Source organism: Macaca nemestrina, chromosome 7 (genome assembly GCF_043159975.1).
Source record: "Macaca nemestrina isolate mMacNem1 chromosome 7, mMacNem.hap1, whole genome shotgun sequence".
NCBI classification, from domain to species: domain Eukaryota; kingdom Metazoa; phylum Chordata; class Mammalia; order Primates; family Cercopithecidae; genus Macaca; species Macaca nemestrina.
The window spans coordinates 50,440,780-50,466,714 of NC_092131.1; the positions used below are offsets into that span (position 1 = coordinate 50,440,780).

Consider the following 25,935-nt stretch of genomic DNA (forward strand, 5'->3'; position numbering starts at 1 on the left):
AAAGATAATAAGCAAGTCTTGAAAAAAACTTTTAAAATATAAATATATGGCACACAAAAATATAGATAATAATATAACCAACAGCCAAGTTATTTTAAAAACATATTTATTTATTAAATGAATTAACAGCTGTTAGAACTATAAGGAGTAATACCTGATAAGTACAATGGAATTGGGCTGAGGAGTTACGGCTTTCAGAGAATAAATTGAAATGAAAAGTTTCTATTGCTTGTGCGTTGACTATCCACCATGCTGACCCTTTTCAGTTATTTCAAGGTTATATGTTTACCTAAGAAGAGGGTAACCCTTAAACCAGATTCCATGTGGGTTTCTATGAAAAACCTATCAAAACTGATGACAATAAATAATCCTACTACAAGGAAATATTTGTTGCCACTGAAATCAACAGAATATGAGTTTTAAAATAAGACGAAATATAACTGTTCATATATTTTGTTGAGTTATTGATATTTTATCTCTTTTTGTAAGAACAAATGACAGAGTAATAATTATGGCTGCCAACCAACATCAAGTGAAAAATCCAGGGTTACATTTCTGTCTTCAACGTTTCTTTAGTGATTATAATATCTTAGTCATGGAAAAGGTCTTGGATCTTCAAAAGAAACACACTTACAAAAGAAGAGTTGAAAATAGCACTAGTTTTATGGCCAATATATAATTTACATGAGCATGTTTGGAAGAATTATCAATCAATCATAAAGCTAGTAGGGGGTTAGGAGATCATATGATCTAACCCCTGACTTTGTGTCATAGCATTGTTGTAGAAACAGAATATTGGACGTCTTTTCTTTACTCTTCCAGATCCTCTTTCCACTTTTTACCCCCAACTTTCTCTGGGAGCTGAACCTGTAAAGAAAGAGGCTGTCTTATCTCCTGGTTTTGGTTTATTAACCAACAAGGAGTTCCTGTGGGACATCAAAGGAAGGGAGTATTCCCAAGACCCCCAACTGGGTGCCTACCTTAATTAAAGATCGTGACCCAAGTCAAGCAACCCTCTCCTTCCAAATTTTTTTTTTCCAAGACAGAGTCTTGCTGTGTCACCCAGGCTAGAGTGCAATGGCATGATCTCAGCTCACTGCACCCTCCGCCTCCCGGGTTCGAGAGGTTCTCCTGCCTCAGCATGATTTTTATATTTTTAGTAGAGACGGGATTTCATCATGTTGGCCAGGCTGGTCTTAAACTCCTGACCTCAGGTGACCACCAGCCTCATCTTTCCAAAATGCTAGGATTACAGGCATGAGCCACCGTGCCTAGCCCCAGATTCTTCTAATCACTCTGTCCCTTCAGGCCTACGTTTAGTAAGAGCTGTAGTTAAACCTGAATACTGCCCTACCCTCTATGATTTCTCACATACAGTGTTTCTCAAAATTTAACTTACATTGGAATCACCTGAAAGGCTCCTAAAACTATAGGTTACCCTACTGCAGAATTTGACTCAATGGGTCTGATATTGGCACTGAGAATTTGCATTTCTAACAAGTTCCCAAGTGATGCTAGGGTGGGAGGCTTAGAGAGCCACTGCCCTATGGCCCTATACCTTGACCATCTTTTCTAAAATTGTCCTGTTTTGAGTTTGCCATATATTCCTTCTGGAACCCTATCCATATAAGTGGCTATAAAAATGAGTTGAAAACATACCAAGTTGTCTTATGGTTAAGCATAATTTGCAGGTACATGTTTGAAAAATCTTCAGGTTGAAGAAGAGAAAGCTGTGGGAATTTAGGAAATCATTTTGTCTAATCCTTTAATTTCAGCAAGGAAATAATGTGGGCAAAGTGAGGTCAAGTGATTTATCTGAGGTGACATAGCCAGTGGTATCCTACTTTTCAGGGCAGCCTTTCCAGGATACATATTATGCTGCCTCTTGTCATAGCACAACTACCCCTTCTATACACACACACACACACTCCCTAGATTGTGTTAATCGCTTCTGGGTATTCATGATTTCTGCCTTTAGGTTTAGGCACCAGATCTACACAGTGGTGTTTGCCTCATGATTTGGGGCAAATAGGGATAAGGTCTCTGGCTCAGCTTCAGTATAGTACTTAGTAAAGCCAGATGTTTTGTTAACCTTTTGTGCCCATAGGAGATAAAAGCCAATAGTAAGGACTTGGAATGATAGCTGGGACTTTGATCTATCTGTATCTTCCAAGTCATCTTGCACTTGTTCGCATGGAGACATTTGACTCTTTGCTTTTTACCCCCAGTGCTTTCCAAAGACCTTTTCCTAATTAACCTTCATCAATTTGGCTTTTCAAGTTGTTATCTGAGAACACGTCTTATACTCAATCTGTGTAAGCAGTTGTTTTACTCAGTGGCTATAGTTCTTTTGCTTTGAAGTTCTTAAACACCCAAGGCACCTTATTCTCAGCTCCACTCCTCCTTTCCTGGGAGCTTCAGCCTGTTGCAACGTTCCCTCAGCTAGTCACAGAAATTGGACAAGTCATCGGTATAATATTCAAGTCCCTTTCTCAGGATTTTTGACTCTGTGCAGCTAGATTTCTCTCAGAAGGCTAAAGCTGTGAGATTGGAAGTGTGGGAGCTTCAAACAACCAAATATTCTGCAGAGAAATGTAAGCAGCAGCCAACTGAGAAGAAATGAAGCTGGTACCCAGCAAGGAGAGATGGAGAAGATGAGACTGATTGCACCAGGGCCCTGGTCCCAGGTGTTCCTGAGGTTTAAGGACACTCAGCCCTTCTTGTCTCTTTAGGTTACTAAGCTCCTAAAAACTCCCCTTTTAGCTTTAAACCAATTTAGTTTGGATTCCTAGTATATTAAGTCAAATATTCTATTTAATAAATGACCCCAATAGTCATTTTTGTTTACCAGGTCTCCCCAGGTTTAGACAGCCTGGTTTCTTGGCCACTGGATACTGCCTGAATCTCAATTAGACAGTTCCTTTTCAAGTAACAGGTGAGGGTGAAAGAATGGGATTTCCGATACTCTTGTGTACTGAGATTTCAGCATCTTAGAGCTGATTGTCTTAATATTAAGCTTCATAGCACGCACCTTATGCCTCTGTTTATGCTTCTACGGTTTCCTGTGACTGTATTGCCTATTCCCCAACCTAAAACTCTGCCTGATTAAGTTCTATTCATCCTTCAGACACCTTTGATGTAACCTCCCATACAGCCTTCCCTGCTCCAGGCTTCTGAATGAATCCCTCACTGCCTTTCTTCCTGCTCCCCTGGCTGCATCAAACTGTGGCTAATTGGTTACATGTCTGCATCATGCTTAACTGAGAGTTCCAAGAAGGTACAAACTATTCTTCATTTGTCTATCTCTGCTCCTGACACAATACCTGCCCCATAATAGGTGCTTAGTAATTACTTGTTGAATCAAATTGCATTTGGGAGCATGCAGATCCTGACCAGTGCATATAAAGAAATCATATTCTCCTTCTGGACCAAATAAGAAAAACGGCCCAAGATGGTCCCACTGCTATGGGTCAGGTGACCAGATGTCTTTAAAAAGGATAGGGGACCATCTGGTGTGACAAATGAGATACCACACACACATTACTCCTAACACAGTTTATTCACAATACTTAGTAAAGTCAGAACGCTGTTTCCTAACTGGATTTGCAATCTCTGGTTCCACTAAGGCACTCATTGTTGCATGCAAAACAGAAAATAGAAATGATTTATTTATAACACTTGACTACATCCCAGGCGATGTTCTGAATGTTTATATTTGTCAAGGTTGCCTTTAGATTAACTAAATGGTACAAGACCATAGAGGATGGGACAATGTTTTCGCTTCAAGGATCAGAGATAATTGTATCAGGACTTGGGCCAGGCCTCCAGGTCTGGCTCTGAAGTTTAAAGTTTGCATTAAGACAGTGATGAACTATTCTTGGATCTCTTCCACAAACTGACCAGTGGGAGGCAGCTGGCAGCAAGCAATGGGCTCTGCAGTATATCACATAAGGAACAGGAGGTATGGAAGCCAAGACATAATATTTTAGTGAAAATGAGAAAGGAAGATAAATCACTGGTGTGGCTTATACATTCAACACTTGCTAGCTACACACAAGTTACCAACTTTTTAGGCAACTATGCACAATATTTTATCTCATTCCCATCCCAACTTGCTACCCGACCTATTTCTAGACTTTCTCCTTTTGACCTATAATTGCCAAGAGATTGGGAATGGAATATTGGGAAAATGAAACCCAGTATTACCCTGAGAAAAGAGGAGAAGGCATACCTTATAAAAAATAAATTTCAAAAGATAAATTTTAAAAGACTCTTGGAGTATCTGAGCATCAGCCACTCTTGAAGAACATTAATCATTGAGAGTTCACTGAATTTCATACAGTCTGTTTTTATTGAACTTGAATTGTCCAGTTAGGAACATAGTTGTACAAGGTATAATAAACATTCTGGATATGTAAAATAAGAACCTCAGGTATTTTTGACACTCTTATAATAACAATAGTAACATAGCATTAATTTAAGTGTAGCAGTCAGTATATAATGTTAACTTTTTGAGTAACTATAAATTTATAATTTTCCAAATCCAAGGTTAAATAGTACATTTTATTTTTATGGGTGTGTAGTAGGTATATATATTTATGGGGTACATGAGATATTTTTATACAGACATACAATGTATGTCACCGCAAGCATTTATCATTTCTTTGTGTTACAAACATTTCAATTACAATCTAAGTTACTTTACAATCCACAATCAATTATTGTTGACTGTAGTCACCCTTTTGTGCTTTCAAATACTAGATCTTACTCATTCTAACTATATTTTTATACTCATTAACTGTCCCCACTCCCTCCACCCTCAACCCACTATCCATCCTAGACTCTGGCAACCATCATTCAAAAGAAATAGAAGAAATAGAAATCCTTGGGGAAATGATTAATTTCAGGAGCGGGGCAGGGAAACTATAAGATAAGCCCAGGGCATCTTGCAGTGCCAGAAAGTAAGGAAGAGCTCAACCACAAAAGAATGGGGACAAATCAAAGGTACTCAGAAGCCCATCTAAAAGAGCTCACCGTGGCCAAAGCTGGAATAATTTGAGTGAAATAATAAACAATGCAGGTTTGATCATAACCCAAAGTATAAAGTAAATATTCATGAGTCTATACTAATACAAATAAATTGTGAATAAATAAAGGAGGAAAAGGGACAAATTATCTTTACAGAAGAAATCCAAATACTACATGTAGACCACCCCCACTCCAGAAAGTGAGGCTTAGCACCCCCTCTTCCCCACCCCAGAGTGTGGGCTGGACTTAGTGACTGGCTACCGAAGAACAGAGCATGGAAAGGGGAAAAAAGACAGAGGAGAAACCTGGCCAACACGACCTTAGCCAGGTAATCACAGTTAACATCATCAATAACAAGTCATGTTGGTAGTATGTCATGACTGATACTACATGAGAAGGATTCTTTACCTCTGTGGTGTTCTTCCTGAAAAATCCATGAGCCAAATATAACCATGAGATAAAATATCTAGCAAACTCAAATCGAGAGACTACAAAATACTTCAACAGGTCTCTTTGGAACTGTCAAGGTCATGATAAACAAGACTGAACAACTGTCTCAGACCATAGGTGGATAAAGGAACATGACGATTAAATGTAATGTGGTACCCTCAATAGGGTCCTAGAAAAAGGACATTTGTGATAAAACTAGTGAGATCCAAATGAAGTTTGGAATTTGGTTAATAGTGATGTATCAATGTTAATCTCTTAATGTTGATAGATGCATCATTTGGATAGGAAACTTGGGGCTGAGGGGTGGGAAGTGGCAGGATGGGCCCTCTGAGCACAGCACCCTGTGTGACTATACTGGCTGCAGACCCATGAGGCTGACCTGGGGTTGGAGATTCTTGGACCATTAATCAGAATTGGGAGGGGGGTTGGCTTGTGGAGGATTTTTATCTATAACACCAAATAGAGGCTAGTGGTGATTGAGAAGACACAATGAAATTAAATTTTAGTGATCAGTCCCATGGAAAAGTGTATAGTCAGTTTGTTGGAAACACTGTTGGCTGTTTCACCAGTTAGGAAATTGACAGCCTTAGAAAGAAAAGGGTGGAGTGGAAAATCACAGAGCACTGTGCCTTCCTTGCCTTAAGCTATTTGACTGTGTTAAGTGTTAATTCTGAACACAAGTACCAATCCAAACATCATCTTCTAGTGTTCATTTCTAGCTAATAGATTTATCTAAAAGAGTCTTTATCTTATAGGCACAGACCTTGCCATAGCATTTTCTTTTTACGAGCCCCTTTTATAGAATTTGAAATAAGCTCATTAGGACTGTGATTGTTGCGACCATATATTTTACTGCTCAGGCCTTTAAAATCTACTTCCGCCAGCCTGGCCAACATGGTGAAACCCTGTCTCTACAAAAAAATACACAGCTGTAATTTGAGCTACTTGGGAGGCTGAGGTAGGAGGATTGCTTGAACCCAGGAGGCAGAGGCTGCAGTGAGCCGAGATCACACCACTGCACTCCAGCCTGGGCGACAGAGTGAGACCCTGTTTCCAAAAAATCAATAAATACATAAAATCTACTTCCAGTTTTTTCTTCAGGCAGTTCTCAAACTGGTGTACTCTGTCTTCCCAGGTACCTCCAGATCATCAGTCACTCGATGTAAACCAGGAGCCAACTGCCCCAGTTCACACAGTGGCATCAGTAGACAACTGTCCCCGCTATCTGTCACCGAAGATTCCTCTGCTCCTATTCTTGAACTTCAGAACCGAGGATCCTCAGGAGTTTGTGGACACAGAGTTGAGAGACAGAACAGATCAGGTATGTGGATGACCTCCTCTTAAATAATGGTACATCCTAGTAAGCTTCTAAATAGAAAGACCTCACCATTGTCACAGAATGCAGAGATGTTAGGTGGACTCTTATGAGTACATGTGGGGAAGATTTATCAAGCCAAAGGATAAGGAAGAAGGAAAATATATAGATACAATCTATTAGTGGCACTCTATTATACTCTACAGTATGGCAGAGAAACTGAATGCCAAAACCTGTAGTTGAGTAACTTAACACATGGTTAGACAATGACTCCTGGTGAAGTTTACAAGGTAGTTAGTTTTCTCATCTTCAAAATATCAAAACCCTGCATCTTTTAATCTCAGCCTGGGGATTCAGTAACAGCACAATGTGCCCATCCTGAAAAGATTGAAAACACCAGCAAAATCACAGAATCTGCTTTTGTCCTCATCAGGACTATTAGTCCCTGGAGCCCTTTTAGTTTTCCCAGTTTTATACTTTCTGCAGGAAACTTCACTGGCTTCCCTGATCAGCATATTCTGATCAGTTGAGACTATAGCTTTTCCTCACATCCACCTGACCACTCACCAACTCCTGGGCTACTGACAGGAATTGCTAGATAAATCTTGTAACTATGCTCATGAGTTTCCCAGCAAAATTTATAGTTTTTAAATGCAGCCGGGTCCACTAGGCTGCTGGCCAGTACTGTTACTTATTGGTAGTGGATATCTTATTGCCTTCCTCAGGGAATGGACTCAAGTCCCCTGTTCATATTCACTTCCTCTTATTGTATGACCGACCATACTTCCACGTTCCTGAAAAGAGCAAACAGTTGTACACTTACAAATGCATTTGTCTACTTCAGTGTCTCTGTGCTTTTACCAGTTACCATCGCTGTGGGATGACTTGTGGTATGTGTGTCTTTCTACCTTTCCAATTTTAGCCCCCCCACCTGTGTCCATGATCGCCCCACCTACATCTCTTCTGGCCCATTTACTCCTCTCCATTTGTTTCCTCTCTGTTCTCTCCATTTGTTCCTTCAGCTTGGCTGGCAACATACTAAAATCTCATTCATCCTCAAAAATAGTAATAGCAGCAGCAAAAACAACAAAATACACCACCAAAATAAGTTGGTAGTAAAAAGAACAACAACAACAAAAGTAACCTCTAGAAATTTGGAAAAACTGCCTTAAAAAAAAAAAAGACAATTCAGAGGATTCAGTTAGGGGTGGGGGAAGGGTAAACAGAGGAAGAGAGATGTGAAAGCTTCTTCAAGGGTCCTACTCATTTGAGAATGTATTTTTTATGAGAAAATACATTCTTCAAAAACAGTATTTTAAAATGATATCTCAGACACTATGTGAACCCCAAGGCTAAAACTAAAACAAAGAAAAATAATGGCATCTTAAATTTTCAGAAAGTTTTAATTGGCTTTAATAAATTGCAATATTCCTATTATCCCAGTTGTTTGCAAAACAAAATGTTCCAGTTAATTAAACACACTGGTTAATAAAGACATGCCCTATCTATCATACACAGATTACAAATTTCAATAGACCATACCATTAAAGATCGTCTGGAACATAAGTTACTCTTTCTGTGATTATTGGAAGCACTTGGGGATATTCCAGTGCACCAAAAAGAAGAAAAGAATAATCTGAAGAGAAGCTCACCATGCTTTCATGGATATTATGGGACTTAATCTCAAAATAAATTCTATGAGATAGCTATTATCACTGTTTGACAGATAAAGAAGCTAAGAAAGGAATTTTAAAATGTACTCAATGCCATACCATGGCAGGGCTAGGATTTAATTTCATGTTTCCAAATTCCAGTGGCCTCCACTGTCAATTTGCATGACTTGATAAAGGTACACAGAAATGGATAGAATCCTGGTAAACCAATTTTATGATAACAAAATCTAAGCAGGACTATAGAAAATCATGTTAAAAGTGGTCAGAAAATAAAAGAGTTCTGGATACCTAATCTTTCTGTGCTTTGTAAAATTAAAGAATTGGCAACAGTCAATCTAGTTAACAGAAGAAGCCTAGAGTCAATACTATGAAAAGATGTAGGTGACTACTGGTGTCATCAAAAGCGCACCCATAGTATAGTGGTGATGCAGATGCATTCTTCAAATAAGGTGACAATAAAGGCAGATATTGCCTCAGAATCTTTGTAGAGTTATTCCTCCTTTATAAGACAGTCCCTAGGAATCATGAGATCTGAAGTGTAGTAGGGTACACCTTTCTCTTAAGTATCGCTTTTTAAATTTCATGCAGGAGCGCCATTCCTGTCAGGAAACAGAACTTTTTTCCCAAACTAGTCTGAAACTTGCTGTGCTTGAATGGAAAGCTAAGGGCTGAAGTCCTAGCCATGCCGGTGCTCAGAATAAAGTTTCGGTTGGGTTCAACCTTGGACAACCCTTAACACAAGTCTCAGCTTTTTCATCTGTAAAGTGGGAATGACAATACCTACTTAGTAAGTCAGGTTTGTGTTCCTTTCTTGGCCTCTCAACACAAGATTCTCTCATTCTATCCTCTTATTTATCCTGGTTTTCTTTCTACTCTCTGCATAAGCCACATGGTCATGGAGGAAATTTGCAGACCTGTTATCAAGAGATGGTGTTGTCTGTAAACAGCTGAAGGAGCTGAATAACTCACACTTCCAGACTCATCTCAGTGTCACTGCATCATGGACGTTTTTTCTGATCATATCCCCCCCAGACTCTTCAACAGTACTTGTCTGGCCTTGTATCTGTCCGAGTTGGCTCTTATCACACTGTGTTGAGTATGTTTCTGGCTTTCCATTAGACCGTGGGCTCAAGTCTTTCATATTCAAACCCTTAGGATCCAAGTAGCTAACTAGCGCCTGGTAGAGTCTCCGTAAGATTCTGTTGAATGAATGAATGAATAAAAGATGGCCAGTTTTCATCTTCTGGATGCCGAGGCTCTGAGAATTCAGTACTGTTTATAAGGCTTATAAGTCATGCAGTGGTTGCTGTGTTCATAGTTACTTGGTTTATATTCCCCAGTGGAGAATTCACTTTCAAGACTTTCTTCTCCCTTCCCCCCAGTGATTATATCAGAAAGCCTTAACTAGGTAAAGGTTTTTAACACAGTGGGGCAGCCACACCTGGCTCATTAAGCAGTAGGAACACATTCAGCAGCAGAGCCAGCAGGTTCTGGAGACACAAAGTGAGCGGGCCCCACACACTGCCATTGGCAATCTCTGGGCTGCGCGACTTTAACCCTCAGCATAGGCCTCGTGCTTAAGTGGGGTCCCTGGAGACACAAGAGAATCTCGTAGACAATTATCATCTGGGATCTCAGCTCAGGGACTCCGAGTGACCTCTGTTCCTGTTTAGTACATGAATTCATTATGTTAACTTGTTTTTTCCATGAAGGGAGACAGCCTTCATGATTATCACTTTTAGAGTTTTGGCTATTTTAGGGTGCTGTAAAATTGCTGCTACATTTTCTTAGTAAATGTACAAAGCAGAATTTATTGTGTTCCCAGAAATATATTAAATAGTCATTTGTGATGAGGTGGGAAATGACTGTGTAGTCAGGACTTGCTCTATTCTTGGGACACATTACTTTTAATTTAGTAATCATCTCTGCTGCATTTTTTTTTTTTTAAGAGACCGGGTCTCCCTCTGTCACCCAGGCTGGAGTGCAGTGGTACAATCATTGCTCACTGCAGCCTCAAACTCCTGGGCTCAAGGGATTCACCCACCTCAGCCTTTGGAGTTGCTGGGACTAAAGGTGTATGCCCCACCCCCCTGCAAATTTTTTTTTTTTTTGCATAGACAAGGTCTCGCTTTGTTGCCCAAGCTGGTCTCGAACTCCTGAATTCAAGTGATCCTCCCGCCTTGGCCTCCCAAAGTGCTGAGATGACAGGCATGAGTCACACCACCAGGCCATTTGCTACAACTTAAAAAAAAAAAAAAGGAAAATGGAAACATGTTTCTCACTCCCTTTTCATGTTGGTGCATACAGAGCAGCTTGGGCTGCATTCTGCTCATTTCCCCATACAGACAGAAAGAACAGTTTCTATTGGTGTTTTACATTGTAATGACAGAGGGGAAGAACAAGAGAGCTTGGGATGCTTCCTAAGGCTTCTTATGGGAGGTGTTATGCCTCACATCTTCTCACATTTGATAGGAGAAAGCGGGGCATGGGGCCAAGACCAGTCTTTGGGGACTGGGATGTGTACTGCTCTTACAAGGCAAGGGCACACTGGAAAACAGCGTAGCATCCATCAAGTCCACGAGCAACCTCATGGACTGGATGGGGACTCAGATGCTTACTGTATTGGGTAGAGCAGAGAGTCCAGAGAAAAAGTGAGCCGAAGTTATCAGTCTCCTCAAATGATGGTAGAAAAGAAAATCACTGGTAATTCTACTGTCTGCCTCTTTGATTTCATCCATCTTTTTTAAGGAGCTGATATATTTGATTGCTGTTTCATAACCTGCTTTCCACACATTTGTATTCCTTTCCTGTTTCCAGCAGACGATGGGACACAGACTCATTCTGAGAACAGCAGCCAAGAAAACAGAATCAAGGCTCGCTGCCTGTCCTGCACGTCCATGGTTCTGAAGGGCATCTGGGGACTCTTGATCATCTTGTCAGTATCATCGTCTTGGGTTGGAACTACACAGATTGTAAAAATTACTTATAAGAACTTCTATTGCCCATTTTTCATGACTTGGTTTTCAACAAACTGGAACATTATGTTTTTCCCAGTCTATTATTCTGGTCATCTAGCCACTGCTCAAGAAAAGCAATCTCCAATGAAAAAATTCAGGTAGGTTTCATGTTAACTGGCCAATAAGAGATTATTGAAATGTTTTATGAAAATATGCCCATTTTTATATCTTGGGAATATGAGTTGAGTTTTTTGGGGTATGTGAAGAAGCAAGATCTAAGGTTGGTGACGAGCACTAGAAGCAGAATCAGTCCTTCCTTAAAAATATGTGTCTATAACATGGGAGGCACTGTACTGGTGCTTTTGCATGTCTTATGACTGGTGGTAACATTTACATTTTAAGGTGGTGTTATCCCCATTCTAAGACAAGAGGAAACAAATTCAGAAAGGTTGAATGACTCATCCAAGGTTATACACTTATAAATAATAAAACCAAGATTTAAATCTAGATCTATTTCTGAAAGTCGTGTTTTATAAGAACATCCTAGTGCATTAAGCTCAGAAAAAAAAATGGTATTAATAAGATTAATTGTTACACAAACATTTGCTCAATATTCCTGACACTGAGATGCCTAGCAGATGACACAGCCTGATTTCATGCAATGGGGAGTTTGGGACTAAGAAACTTGAAAAGATGCCACTCTTTGCTGGCTAGATGCACATGGGGGCTTTGTCTGTTTCCTTGCTAACCATGAACAGTGGTGGTTGGGCTTAAAGTCTTATGGTTCCACTGGTTGTTCTGTACTAAACCTGGCTTCTGTAACCCCCTCTTGGATAGCTCAGGAAGCTGACAGGGCTGATGTTACCCAGCGCTGCATGGCACTCAAGGGAGGCAAAAGCAGCATTTGGGTCCAAGTACCTTTGCTTAGTGGACAGCTCCATGAAGTGGGAAAAGCCTGATGCTGAGAAGTGACTTCCAGGAAAGTTGCTCTAATCACCCAGGAAAAAAAAAAAAATAAGGACATCAGTAGACGGCAGATGGAAGAAGAGTCCTCCACATGGACTTATTCCTTAGCAGAATAAATTTGTCTTCCAGGGGCCAAAATCTTTCTTACCCCTATACCAAATGAAAAGAAATTATTACAGTTGGTACATTATAAGACTCTTCTTATAAACTTAACTTGGAAGGGTCTATCTTCAAATTCTATTTTCTGTGTTTTTGAGACAGAGTCTTGCTCTGTCACCCAGGCTGGAGTGCAGTGGCGCGATCTCAGTTCACTATAACCTTCGCCCCTTGCCTCAGCCTTTTGAGTAGCTTGGGTTACAAGCGCGTGGCACTATGCCCAGCTAATTTTTTTGTATTTTCAGTAGAGGTGGGTTTCACCATGTTGGCCAGACTGCTGTGGAACTCCTGGTCTCAAGTGATCGGACCACCTTGGCCTCCCAAAGAGCTGGGATTACAGGCGTGAGTCACCATGCCTGGCCTCAACTACCATTTTCTTTCTTTTGAAGGTGCATGTACTAATTATTCTTTATTCATTTGGCCTTGAAGAGTGTTTAATTTGTGATCACCTTTTACAGTGACTTGGCAGATTTTTCTGTTTTTATTATACTTTAAGTTCTGGGATATATGTGCAGAACGTACAGTTTTGTTACACAGGTATACACGTAGCATGGTGGTTTGCTGCACCCATCATCTATGTTAGGTATTTCTCCCAGTGCTATCCCTCCCCTAGTCCCCCACCTCCACCAACAGGCCCCAGTGTGGGATGTTCCCCTCCCTGTGTCCATGTGTTCTCATTGTTCAACTCCCACTAATGAGTGAGAACATGCAGTGTTTGGTTTTCTGTTCTTGTGTTAGTTTGCTGAGAACGGTTTCCAGCTTCATCCATGGCCCTGCAAAGGACATGAACTCATCCCTTTTTATGGCTGCATAGTATTCCATGGTGTATATGTGCCACATTTTCTTTATCCAGTCTATCATTGATGGGCATTTGGGTTGGTTCCAAGTCTTTGCTATTATGAACAGTGCCGCAATAAACATGTGTGCATGTGTTTTTAGAATGATTTATAATCCTTTGGGTATATACCCAGTAATGGGATGGCTGGGTCAAATGGTATTTCTAGTTCTAGATCCTTGAGGAATCGTCACACTGTCTTCCACAATGGTTGAACTAATTTACACTCTCACCAACAGTGTAAAAGTGTTCCTATTTCTCCACATCCTCCCCAGCATCTGTTGTTTCCTGACTTATGATCACCATTCTCACTGGCCTGAGATGGGATCTCACTGTGGTTTTGATCTGTATTTCTCTAATGACCAGTGAAGATAAGCTTTTTTTCATAGCTTGTTGGCTGCATAAATGTCTTTTGAGAAGTACCTGTTCGCCTCCTTTGCCCACTTTTTGATGTTTAAGTTCTTTGTAGATTCTGGATATTAGCCCTTTGTCAAAAGGATAGATTGCAAAAACTTTTTCCCATTCTGTAGGTTGCCTGTTCACTCTGATGGTAGTTTCTTTTGCTGTGCAGAAGCTCCTTAGTTTAATTAGATCCCATTTGTCAATTTTGGCTTTTGTTGCCATTGCTTTTGGTGTTTTAGTCATGAAGTCTTTTTTTTTTTCCTTTTTCTGAGATGGAGCCTCACTCTGTCACCCAGGCTGGAGTGTAGTGGCGCGATCTCAGCTCACTGACAGCTCCACCTCCCAGGTTCACACCATTCTCCTGCCCATCCTCCCGAGTAGCTGGGACTATCGGCACCCACCACCACGCCCAGCTAATTTTTTGTATTTTTAGCAGAGACGTGGTTTCACCATGTTAGCCAGGATGGGCCCGATCTCTTGACCTCGTGATCCACCTGCCTTGGCCTCCAAAAGTGCTGGGATTACAGGCGTGAGCCACTGCCTGGTCTAGTCATGAAGTCTTTACCCATGCCTATGTCCTGAATGGTATTGCCCAGGTTTTGTTCTCAGGTTTTTTATGGTTTTAAGTCTTATGTTTAGGTCTTTAATCCACCTTGAGTTAATTTTTATATAAAGTATAAGGAAGGGGTCCAGTTTCAGTTTTCTGCATATGGCTGGCCAGTTTTCCCAACACCATTTATTAAATAGGGAATCCTTTCCCCATTGCTCGTTTTTGTCAGGCTTGTCAAAGATCAGATGTGTGGTGGTATTTCTGAGGCCTCTGTTCTGTTCCATTGGTCTATATCTCTGTTTTGGTATCAGTACCATGCTGTTTTGGTTACTGTAGCCTTGTAGGATAGTTTAGTTTGAAGTCAGGTGGCATGATGTCTCCAGCTTTGTTCTTTTTGCTTAGGATTGTCTTGGCTATGTGGGCTCTTTTTTGGTTCTATATGAAATTTAAAGTAGTTTTTTTCCTAATTCTGTGAAGAAAGTCAATGGTAGCTTGATGGGAAGAGCATTGAATTATTCTTCCTATCAATGAGTATGGAATGTTTTCCCATCAGTTTGTGTTCTCTCATTTCCTTGAGCAAGGGTTTGTAGTTCTCCTTGAAGAGGTCCTTCACATCCCTTGTAAGCTGGATTCTTAGGTATTTTATTCTCTGTGAACAATCGTGAATAGGAGTTCACTCATGATCTGGCTATTACTGGTGTATAGGAATGCTTCTGATATTTGCACATTGATTTTGTATCCTGAGACTTTGCTGAAGTTGCTTATCAGCTTAAGGAGATTTTGGGCTGAGACGATAAGGTTTTCTAAATATACAAAATCATGTCATCTGCAAACAGAGACAATTTGACTTCCTCTTTTCCTATTTGGTTACCCTTTATTTTTCTCTCTTGCCTGATTCCCTGGCCAGAACTTCCAAATGCTTTGTTGAATAGGAGTGGTGAGAGAGGGCATTCTTGTCTTGCACCGGTTTTGTTTTTTTTCAAAGGGAATGCTTCTAGCTTTTGCCCAGTATGATATTAGCTGTGGGTTTGTCATAAACAGGTCTTATTATTTTGAGGTATGTTCCATTGATACCTAGTTTATTGAGAGCTTTTAGCATGAAGGGCTGTTGAATTTTGTCAAAGGCCTTTTCTGCATCTATTGAGATAATCATGTGGTTTTTGGTCTTCCAAAGTGCTGGGATTACAGGCATAAGCCAATGTGTCTTGCCTCAACTTCCATTTCCTATCACCACTTTGCAAGTGCTTGGGAATATTAATTCTCACCATGAGTTGATTTTCTATATGTGTCCATGAAAACTCAGCTATAGTGAAAGAAGTAAAAAACAATTCAAAAAGAATAAATGCTTACTGGCTTGGGAGAGCCCTATAACTCTTTGAGATTACTAAAGATATTTTGTATTTGATTCTCATCAAAGTAGACATGATCTTGCATTGTAAAATTTTTTTAACAATATTTGATTATGGGGGAATGTGATTATCAGACTACAATTGTCCCTGTTTGAAGATACCTATGTGCACCTATACAGTATGTGCGTTCTACTTGAATGCTTCCATGGTTTAGAAAAACACATTGATTTAAAACAACAAAAGTTTTGTATAAAAAGAAGTACCTCAAGAATACCTCAAAGCAAGCTAAGTCAGTTTGATTTAAGATAACTGATTTAAAACAAGAGACTGCTGCTAGCAGAAATGTTGTTTGGGAATGAACTATCTTTTTCACATCTCTCATGTCAGACTAACTCTGAACTTAGTAAAATCTGATTTAGCACTCTACCTATAGTGCATGTAGAGTGAAGTTGACCATTTCTGAAATAGAATCAACGGGCTTTTATTGTCAAGCAGAAAACACTATCTTTGAAGGGAATATTCTCCAGTGGCCTCCTCCATATGAGAGGTAAAATTGTCAGACAATTCTTAGATCCTTGATCTTTTTTTCCCTGTAGACTCATTAATACCATCTGCCAAGAAGTCATTCCCGAAGCTCTCATGACTGAACAAGGGGAAAACAGTTAGTGTATAAGACTGGAAATAGGATTTGTCCCATAACAGCAGAACCTCTGACTATTTTCTCTAGAATGGTATGAAAGCATTTCCAGTTTTTTTTTTCTTGTCAGTAACATCAAAATAATTTTCAATAAAGTATCAAATCTAGATGGGGAGGACTATTTAGAAGTAGTTTTTGATAATCATTTATATACTAGAGAAGAATTCAGTTGCCTCAGGTGAATTTGAAATTTAGGAAGAAAAAATTGTATAGCATATTATTAACAAGGATGTTTTCTTAGGGGAAAAATTCTTTAGAAAGCATTAAACTAGAGCAAAGATATTTGCCTATGTCAGGCACCTATAAAATGTGCTTAAGATGCAATTTAACATATAGAAAGGGTTCCATAACTAGTGGCTGCTGTTTTAATAATAAGCATAACTAAATTATTAGTGTCCTCTAACTTCTATGCTTCATTTCAAGCTATACCACCTGTCAATGCCACTTGCCCAGAAAGTCTGATCTCATCATCCCAAAGAGAAACCCACTGTTTATTTGCTTCCCCATAAAAATCCATATTTTTTTTTAGTTTTCTTGTTTCTTAGAGTTTAATGCTTAAATAGTATGAGATTTTACACAAGTGACCTGGCATTTGGATGGAGAGCGTTTTTAATGTCTACAACAACAGTGACAAAGGGGAGAAGGTTGGCAATGAGAGAAGGGGAAGGAAAGGGGAACAATGAGGAAACGAACACCTGGGAGACAAGATGAACCAGGTGAGAGCAGTCTCCGCCTGGCGGCAGCGTCTTCCCAGCTGCTTTGCTGGTCAGGCTCTGCCTGTCTGGAGTACACATCTGTTGGTCTTCCCTGTGTCCAAAATCTTTGCTTAGGAGCACTCCTCCCAGCATGATGGTGGGCTCTTGGTTGAAGAACAATCGCTGGCTAGAGCCAGTGATAAGAAAAAGAAATCCTTTAATCAGGAATGGGTTTTGTTGTGGTGGTTCTTAATAAATGTGTTCATATTTTAAAAGTCAGTCAGTGGTTCTAAATGGTAGGATAAACCCACGACTCTCAACTCCAGCTCTACATGGCAGCTTCCTCATGGAGCAGATCACCTTATAAGTATAGAATATGAACTTTGTGCCCAGGATGCTCTATGAAAACTTCCTCTGGTTCTATGTATGGTGCTAATTCAGACTATCCCATTGGCTGTGGGGCTCCAGAGACACTGTTCACTTTCGTGTGTATGTGAGCGTGTGTAATTTCTGTTTACTTTACAGAAGGCTTTAGGCTATTTAATCTCTTCTTTGAAGTTCTGTCTTTTTAAAGTTAAAATTTGTCTTTGGGAAATCTTACTTTCATTTTACAAAAATTCTTCCTTTTTTGTAAACAAATTTCAATACAAGTTTCTGTGTGTGCAACACATGTCTTTAACCTTCCTGCAACTGCTGACCTGCAACTCCCAACATTCTCATCCAGTTGAAAGTCACATTTACTCTGAAACTTAATCTTTAAGGCTGTACTCCCTGTGCCTAAATTCTTTATCACTCCTCCTCTCTACATGGTCCTTTTTTGGGATTACATCATTCATGTGAACGTTCATGTGAAGCAAACATTGGCTAGAATTTACTTTGATTTGCAATACTTTGAGGCACACTAATTTCACTTAAAACTGGAAAAGAAACTAGTACCAGTACTAGAGTCCTGTAAGTAGATTTCATTATAAACATATGCATATATTAATAATGTGTTGCTTTGAACAAGATTACTTACACTACTCATGAAAATACAATGCCTGACAGTTGCCCCATAAATGCTTGAATGTTCGTGAACAATTGAGTGGAAAAAAATTAAGTAAAATTCTCCCAGTAGTCTGTTTTCAGTCCATCGTCATATAGGCGCAGTCATTGTGTCACTTCCATTACTACCTGTTTGTATGACTAGCTTGAACATTTTTATTAAAATGGCCCCTCAGAGCCAGGTGCGGTGGCTTTTGACTGTAATCCCGGCACTTTGGGAGGCCAAGGCAAGCAGATCACCTGAGCTTACGGGTTTGAGACCAGCCTGGGCAACAGCGTGAAGTCCTGTCTCTACAAAAAATTTTCAAAAACTAGCCTGGCATGGTGGTGCGTGCCTGTAGTCCCAGCTACTCAGGAGGCGAAGGTGTGAGGATGGCTTGAGTCTGGGAGGCGGAGGTTGCAGTGAACCAAGATCATGCCACTGCATTCCAGCCTGGGTAACAGAGCCAGACCTAGGAAAAAAAAAAAAATCATGTTTAGGCCTAGGACTTAAAGGAAAAAAATGGTCCCTGGGGCTAAATGTAGCCAACTTAATTGAAAATCAAATAGAAGATTTAACAATTGAAGTGACCATTTTCTGACACTGAATTCAGACAATTTCTCCACAAAAGGGCCAAATGTTTGTATCTAAGTACAACCTGAGTTTTCTATTTAGTTTTTATCATGTGGGAGTTATCACAGAGCCTTTCTTCATTTTTCTGCCTTAAAAATGCTAGCAAGAAAAAAATTAGTCAATTGGGCAGATATATTAGAAAGAGGCGTAGTGTCTTAGAAATAAAACCCAAAGACATGTGTGCCGCACAGACGTATGACAGTCCCTTTCCCTCCAGGTTCTAGGAGTTGTCTGTAGCCTGTTCACAGAGCAGTAGCGGCCTTGACCCTCTCTCGTTTGCCCACTGGGAAAGAATCTCCCTCTTCTGGTAGCTAGTGATTTCAGCAACTATCCATTTCTGTATTTCTCCAGGCTCTTCTGAGAATGCTCAAAAACGACAGAATGGCTTTTTCAAGCCACCTCCAGAGAATATCTCGGAGAAGAGGGCCTAGCTCTGTGCTTGGGCACATGTGGGCTGTTTTCCAAGGAACCTCATACAGTCCCTGAAGCCTGCAGATTTCAGAACTGGGTTTGGTGTACTTCACAGATGAAGGATGGGTATTGAGTGTTTGTGCTCTTCCCTGAAAATGGCTGCGATGAGTCAGATAAGACAAGAGGTGTCACCATCAGTACCTGGATATTAATTTCTGTTTTCTTTCCTAGGGAATGCAGTCGGATTTTTGGTGAAGATGGTCTGACGTTGAAGCTCTTTCTTAAAAGAACTGCTCCCTTTTCTATTCTATGGACTTTGACTAATTACCTTTATTTACTGGCTTTAAAGAAGCTGACGGCCACTGATGTCTCCGCTCTGTTCTGTTGTAACAAAGCCTTTGTCTTCTTGCTGTCATGGATTGTGCTGAAAGACAGGTTCATGGGAGTGAGGGTAATGGCATACTTGATTCAATGTGTGATGCCTGCCTTTAGCATAAATCCCTGGCTTCAGGAGAGCCTGTCTGCTTTGTTTCGTGGAGTTTCTGTAAAACTTTTCTCACTTGTTCTGAGTACAAACTGAAATCTGAAGACGCATTAGAAAGCCCAGGCAGTTACAACATCATGGAAGGATAAACAGTTTGTTTCTACTGGTTAGTGAGCTGATTCCAACAGGAGGCACTAAAACAGGCAGAGAAAACAAGTTCCTATTTTAGAATCAATTTTTAGAATTAATGGTGTGATCAACTCCTTCTGTCCTCAGGAATGAAGGGTCTGAGAAAATTAGCCACTATAAAGATTACGGTTTGCAGTTTTCAATCAACGTATGTTGAGATGACCCCCATTCCCCCCACCAGATGGATTTAATTAATATCGGTGTAAGTAGATAAGATTACCAAACAATAATTAAAGTCACTGGTAATGGCACAATGCTGTTAAAAGTGACTATATATCTAGTGTGACTAATGCAGCAATGGAAGTACAAGCAACAACTTCTTTTGGATACAAATCCTTAGTTGAACTGCATTAAACTTCCACCAACAACTTCAGTTCTGAGTTTATTCCTTTCAGGAGTAATATGGATTAAAAACATATATATTTATATGCTTGTTCTATGTTAAAAATAGATTGCTTGGAAGCCTTGAAGACTTAAGGAGCCAAATCTCATTCATATAGTCCGGCATGCCACTATGATGAAAATATTGAGACAACACTTCTTTAGAAGGAGGTACAAATGAACATCAGTATTACACAACTTATCTTCTCTGAGATGTCCAAGATATAATTTGAAATATTTTGTTATCAAAACATTGCTCTTATTGGCAATGATTCCAAGGTCCTTTCCCCCTCCCAAATGCTGAAACTAATGCCTATATTCGAGAGAGGGTTTATGATGGTCATTAACCCTGAAAGCTTTTCTTAAAAAAAAATTTTAAAAAGTTCGACAATTCTGATTGTATCTTGGGAGATGCTGCTCTGAAATTTAGAAATGAAGCTTGATATTAATAATAAGTAGAAAGCTTTGATAGAAGACAAAATCAGAAACTGTGAGTCAGTCCATGGTACCATTACAATATATCCAAATGTGATACTACGTTATTTACTGTCTTACCTTAGATTTGACCCCAAAGGGCTCAGCATCACATATTTATGCCTGGGGCACTGGTGCTGGCTGTCTACCATCAGATACCCTGACAAGCCCTTGAGAGCTGGAAGGTTTCCTATATTGTCCACTGTTCTTTTCAAGATGTGCTACATAATCCATGGGGCCCAGTGCAAAATGAAAATGCAGGGGCCCTGTTAAAAACTATTAAGATAACAACAGAGCATTAAACCAAGGGTGGGGACCTTCCAAGCACGGGGCCCTATGTATCGACATAGGTCATCCCCTAGGAAGTCAGCTGTCTCTCTTTCCAATGTCTAGAATATTGCAGGACACAAAGTAGAGGCTCAATTGATACTTGAGGATATAGTAAATGAATTCATACTTCTGAGATCTTTCTTTTCACTGTCTTTCACTACCATGGACCATGGGTCACCCATAAGAACCTGGAGAGTCTTGTCAGAAGAGGGGAGAAGAGAGATTTGGAGGCTCTTCTGTTCTTTTAGTGGCATGCAAACACCAACATTAAATCCATGTTTTCACCACTAGATTTACCAGCAATAAAATCCACTGTATTAGAGTGAATGAACACATTTAACCATGGACCTCACTGATGCAAGAGGTTACATCCAAAAAGGTACAGTGTTTATTTGAGGTATTTTAGAAAAAAAGAAAACAACTGTGTAACTTATCTTTAAATAGCAGATTTTAAAAATCAAAAATCTGCCTAGAGGCTACCAACCATTGCCAGTTTAAATTTGCCATCTGCAGTGGGTTGCGTGGTGACTCCAAAAAAGATCTGTCCACATCTTAATCTCCCAAATCTGTCACTGTGACCTTATTTGGATAAAGGGTCTTTGCAGATATTATTAACTTAAGGATCTTGAAAAGGGGGCATCATCTTGGATTATCAGAGTAGGACCTAAATCCAATAACAAGTGTCCTTATGAGAGACTCACAAAAGAGACATACACAGAAGAGGAGGCTGCAGCGATGTGATCACAGACACAGAGACTGGAGTGATGTGGTCACCAGCCAGGAATGCCAGGACACTCACCAGAACCCTGGAAGCAGCAAGGACTGTATCCTTCCCTAGAGATGCCTTTGGTCCCAGCTGTATTTTGAACTTCTGGTCTCCAGAACCGTGAGAGAATAAATTTCTGTTGTTTTAAGTCACCAAGTTTGTGGTAATTTGTTACAGCAGACTTAGGAAACTAATACAGCATCTGTAATTAATAACACTCAGTAGAAGAAATGTTAAATAGTTAATAAGTACTTGTTAATGAATATATCCATAAGTGAAGACATCAGAGATAGCAGAATAGTAAGCATTAGTGTCAGGCATCCTGTAAAACATCAGATATTTTTCTTTTCAGTAAGAGGAAGTGTTTCACTTCTCACTGTGAGACATTAGGACATGTTCAATGCCACATTCCAGAAGAGTGGTAAAGTGTAACTTTAATGATGCCCACAGTCAGGCCATGGAATGTGAGAAGCACAGAAACGTATTCAGCATTTTGCCTTTGAGAGTATCAGCAATTATTTTCCTCCCAAGACATATCGAGAACACATATAATTAGGTCATTTGAGAAATTAAAGGAGGGCAAACAGCACTGACAACATAAATGTGGCTCTTACTGTCCACATCTATAAATAATCTAAAGCATAGCTCCTCCAGATGTCATCCCACTGGACTACTCAAAAAAAAAAAAAAAAAACAGTTAAAGGGATGCTTTCAGTCATCAGATTAAAATTTGTATTTCTGGTTCATGCTAAAGCATCAGTAGTTTAGAAACAGATGTTTGTTGGATTATAATTCTCATATGCTTAGCCCCAGGAATGAGCACATTTAAAATGAGAAGCTTTGACCTTCCCTACTTCTAATTTTTTTTTTTTGTAAAAAGAACACCATGAAAAGACACTTGAAGTTACAACATCATAAATGTGGGTTTATCTGGACCACCAGTAGGCCAGAATTACTGATGCTCCCATAAAAATGAATTACATATTATGAATAACTTGCTAATATTTTCTTTTGAACACTGAATTATAGATAGAAAGGTAATCTGTTTTACATTTAGTATGAAGTCATTTCAGCCAATTTATTGGTAATCTATGGTTTGTTTAAAAGCCCTTTCATTAGTAATTGCTTGCAGCTAATCTGTGATCATCCCATGAAAATTAGTAAACTTCTTTAAAAGATAATTTTGTGATTGCAAAAATGTTAGAAAGTGATAATCCAGCTCTTGCAGCTTTGAAAATAGGTGTTTTCCTGTCTCTCAGACCTTATGTTTAGCTAGAGTTCTTAAATTCATAAGAACCAGAGAAACCACCTTCAAAAAAAAAGAAAAAAAAAAGAAAAAAAAAAAGGTTCTTTCCAAGGGGAATGTGCCACTGGCTGGTAGCTTTCTTCTCTGCTGTTGGTATCTGTTTTACACCAATGAAAAGAAGATGCCAGACTACAATGGTAGAAACTGTCTTTCAGATTTTGTCCCTCTCTTATTTTTTTATATTAATCATTCAAATTTTTCTTACATTTTCCAATTTCCTTGAAGATATGGAGAATATTGGTGGTTGGTGGATGGTTCAGCAGATTCCAACTGTCTTAGCAGATTATGAAATGAATTAGTGTCCCTCTGGGTTGGGACCCACATATTTTCCAGCCATATTTGGGTCCCTATGCAGTTAGCTTCCCAAACTATGGCTATTTCAAAGACTTTCCAGGATCTACCAAAAACTGACTGAAGTACATCAGTTAAACTGAATCTTTCATTGTATAGCAGGTACTTCTTTGAATTCAAATTGGGCCCCAGAATGCTCTAAAACAGTACATGAGAGCTGAGCGCCTACTGATTTATGCTGATATTAAGATAAGAATTAGGATGACACATAACTTGACAATTTGTTTCCATCTTGCCTTTGGTTACTCTTGATTCATGTGCAACGCAGAATTCTCTACCCAGAACTCCCATGCTTCCTAGAAGAGGCAGTGGAGGATGGACGGTGGGAGTCATCCTCCCTCTTATCCCTATCTTGGCAGGACAATGACTTACGAATACAGCCAAGAGAGGAGACAGCTGGGTTGTGCTGGCTGTCCGATTTTACACCCACAAGGAATCTGTAACCCCTTCAACAAGGTACAGTCAATGTGTCTACCCTCCACATATATCCTTCACTCTTTCCTCACGGGATTTCTTTACATCTTTGACATCCAGGTCTCCCTTTGAGATCATTTTCAAATGGATTTTATTCATATAAAAATCCACGCGTGTAGGGAGAGGGGGAGTTCAGAGGGCCAGCATCCCTTGGGTGTGCTGCTATCCAAGATACCGCCACTGCCCGTCTCACACACAGCATCTGGACAGCTCTAGATTGCCACACCTCTTATTTTTCACACTTCAGCACTTGTTCAGTTTAATAGAATCTGAGTAAAAAAGATAGTTTTTCATAGAACCTTAAATATAACATATGCAGAAGTTTAAGGATTCTGTATAGCCATAGTTCCTTGAAAATCAACTCTATCTAAATTTACCCAGAGAGATAATCATCAGCCTGTTTCTCATCGGTCAAACTATTAACGTGTGTCCCAAACTCAACTACTGACCTTTAGTTTTCAACTTGAGTACAGCAGCTGCCAGCAGTGTGGTCTGAGATCTGCATTTTTGGGGCTGCTGTAGGCTTTGGAATTCAAGGGTTGATTTGTGAACCAGCTGCTTCATACGCACCTAGCTTCAAGAAACAGAACTAGCCTCAAGGCAAAGTAAGGAAACATGTTTGGATTATAATTACTCATTTTGACCTTTAAAATCTTAAAGGAACACTGTAGGAAGAGAAGCAACTAAAGGTTCATCCAATGCCTTGGACCCTGAAGGAGCTGGTACTGTTATGCAAATAAGAATTGTGAAAACCATCTGTGAATGGGAACCATAGTGAATGGGATAAGGTTGATAAACCCTCTTGGAGATGCAGAGAAGGACCAAACCTTTGTGGGCTTTTGATGGCCTGAGCCAAAAGAGAAAAAGAAAAAAATATAGAAGAAAACAAAAACAGCCAAAGCCAGATATTTCTTTAGGCTTTATCTGTACAAACTAATTATTTGAAAGATAAAAGAAACAACCTCCATGCAGGGTCACAGGTGGCATTTAGTATAGTGAGATCACCAAATGTCCACTGGTAAAGCCCTCTTTGGGCTTTAGGAACAGGCTCAAATGACCACACAGATCCCCTCTGATTGGCTCTGAAAATTGGTGCAGAGAGCTCTCTGAGGGCCCCAGCATGCAGAGGAAGATAGGTGGCTCAGGAGGCCATGCCACTCAACTGGCATGCTGAGATAATGGGCTAAATAAATCCTCTTCCTTCAATGACTCACCCCAGGTGGGCACACCACAATGTGTGAGGGCAGAGAGGTTTAAAAATTTTAAATGGAGGAGCTGGCAGTTTTATGGTCACTATGGTTACTAACATTCTAACCTAAGCCAGGTTCAGATAATGGTAATGGTAAGGGTTTTTTCCCCCGCCCCCCATCTTTTTTGTTTGTTTTTGAGACAGGGTCTCATTCTGTTGCCCAGGCTGGAGTGCAGTGATGTGATCTCAGCTCACTGCAACCCTCACCTCCGAGATTCAAGCGATTCTCCTGCCTCAACCTCCTGAGTAGCTGGTATTACAGGCATGTGCCAACAAAGCACGACTAATTTTTGTATTTTTAGTAGAGACGGGGTCTCGCCAGTTGGCCAGGCTGGTCTCAAACTCCTGACCTCATGTGATCCACCCACCTGGGCCTCCCAAAGTGCTGGGATTACAGGCATGAGCCACTGTGCCTGGCCTAGTTTTACATCTTATTTAGACACTTCTGCTTGGTTAAGAGGCTGGAACCGGAATAGATTGTCAAGAGACCCACATTTTTCAGAAGCCGAGCAGGTGGCACCACTAGATGGTGTATTTTCAGCAGAATTCCTCTTATGGATGTTAATGTGTCCCAGGAGCACTTCAGTGGTTGTCATCATGTTAATGAACACATATGAGCATTTTTAGGCGCTGGCTTCCTGCAGACACATTTCCAGAAAGCTGAGGCCAAGAAGAGTCATTTTGTGTTTTTCTGTTGAGAAGAAAAGATTATTAATCCCTTTTTGATGACTGATGGATTCTGAAAATGCGTGTGACTGACACGTGCTTAGGATATTTGTTCTCCGGACAT

At 40.0% G+C, this 25,935-nt stretch overlaps 1 protein-coding gene and 1 long non-coding RNA gene across 11 annotated transcripts in view; one reads left to right on the forward strand and one right to left on the reverse strand.

Moving 5' to 3' along the window:
* Positions 1-25,935, forward strand: part of LOC105473610 (solute carrier family 35 member F4) — a 288,352-nt gene that overhangs the window by 251,387 nt on the left and 11,030 nt on the right. For 3 of the 5 annotated variants that reach the window (XM_011727467.3, XM_071100112.1, XM_071100111.1), the window contains 3 exons: positions 6,614-6,799; positions 11,284-11,581; positions 19,373-19,592. In XM_011727467.3, coding sequence (XP_011725769.1) covers positions 6,614-6,799; positions 11,284-11,581; positions 19,373-19,592 — 704 coding nt within the window. Of the gene's footprint in view, positions 1-6,613; positions 6,800-11,283; positions 11,582-19,372; positions 19,593-25,935 lie in introns of those variants that run through there. The other 2 variants (XM_011727468.3, XM_024790247.2) reach the window with 2 other exon arrangements.
* LOC105473609 (uncharacterized) overlaps positions 16,007-25,935 on the reverse strand; it is a 106,300-nt gene continuing 96,371 nt past the window's right edge. For 2 of the 6 annotated variants that reach the window (XR_011625840.1, XR_011625842.1), the window contains one exon: positions 19,586-25,836. This is a non-coding gene — a long non-coding RNA (uncharacterized lncRNA). Of the gene's footprint in view, positions 18,570-19,469; positions 25,837-25,935 lie in introns of those variants that run through there. The other 4 variants (XR_011625845.1, XR_011625844.1, XR_011625843.1 and 1 more) reach the window with 4 other exon arrangements.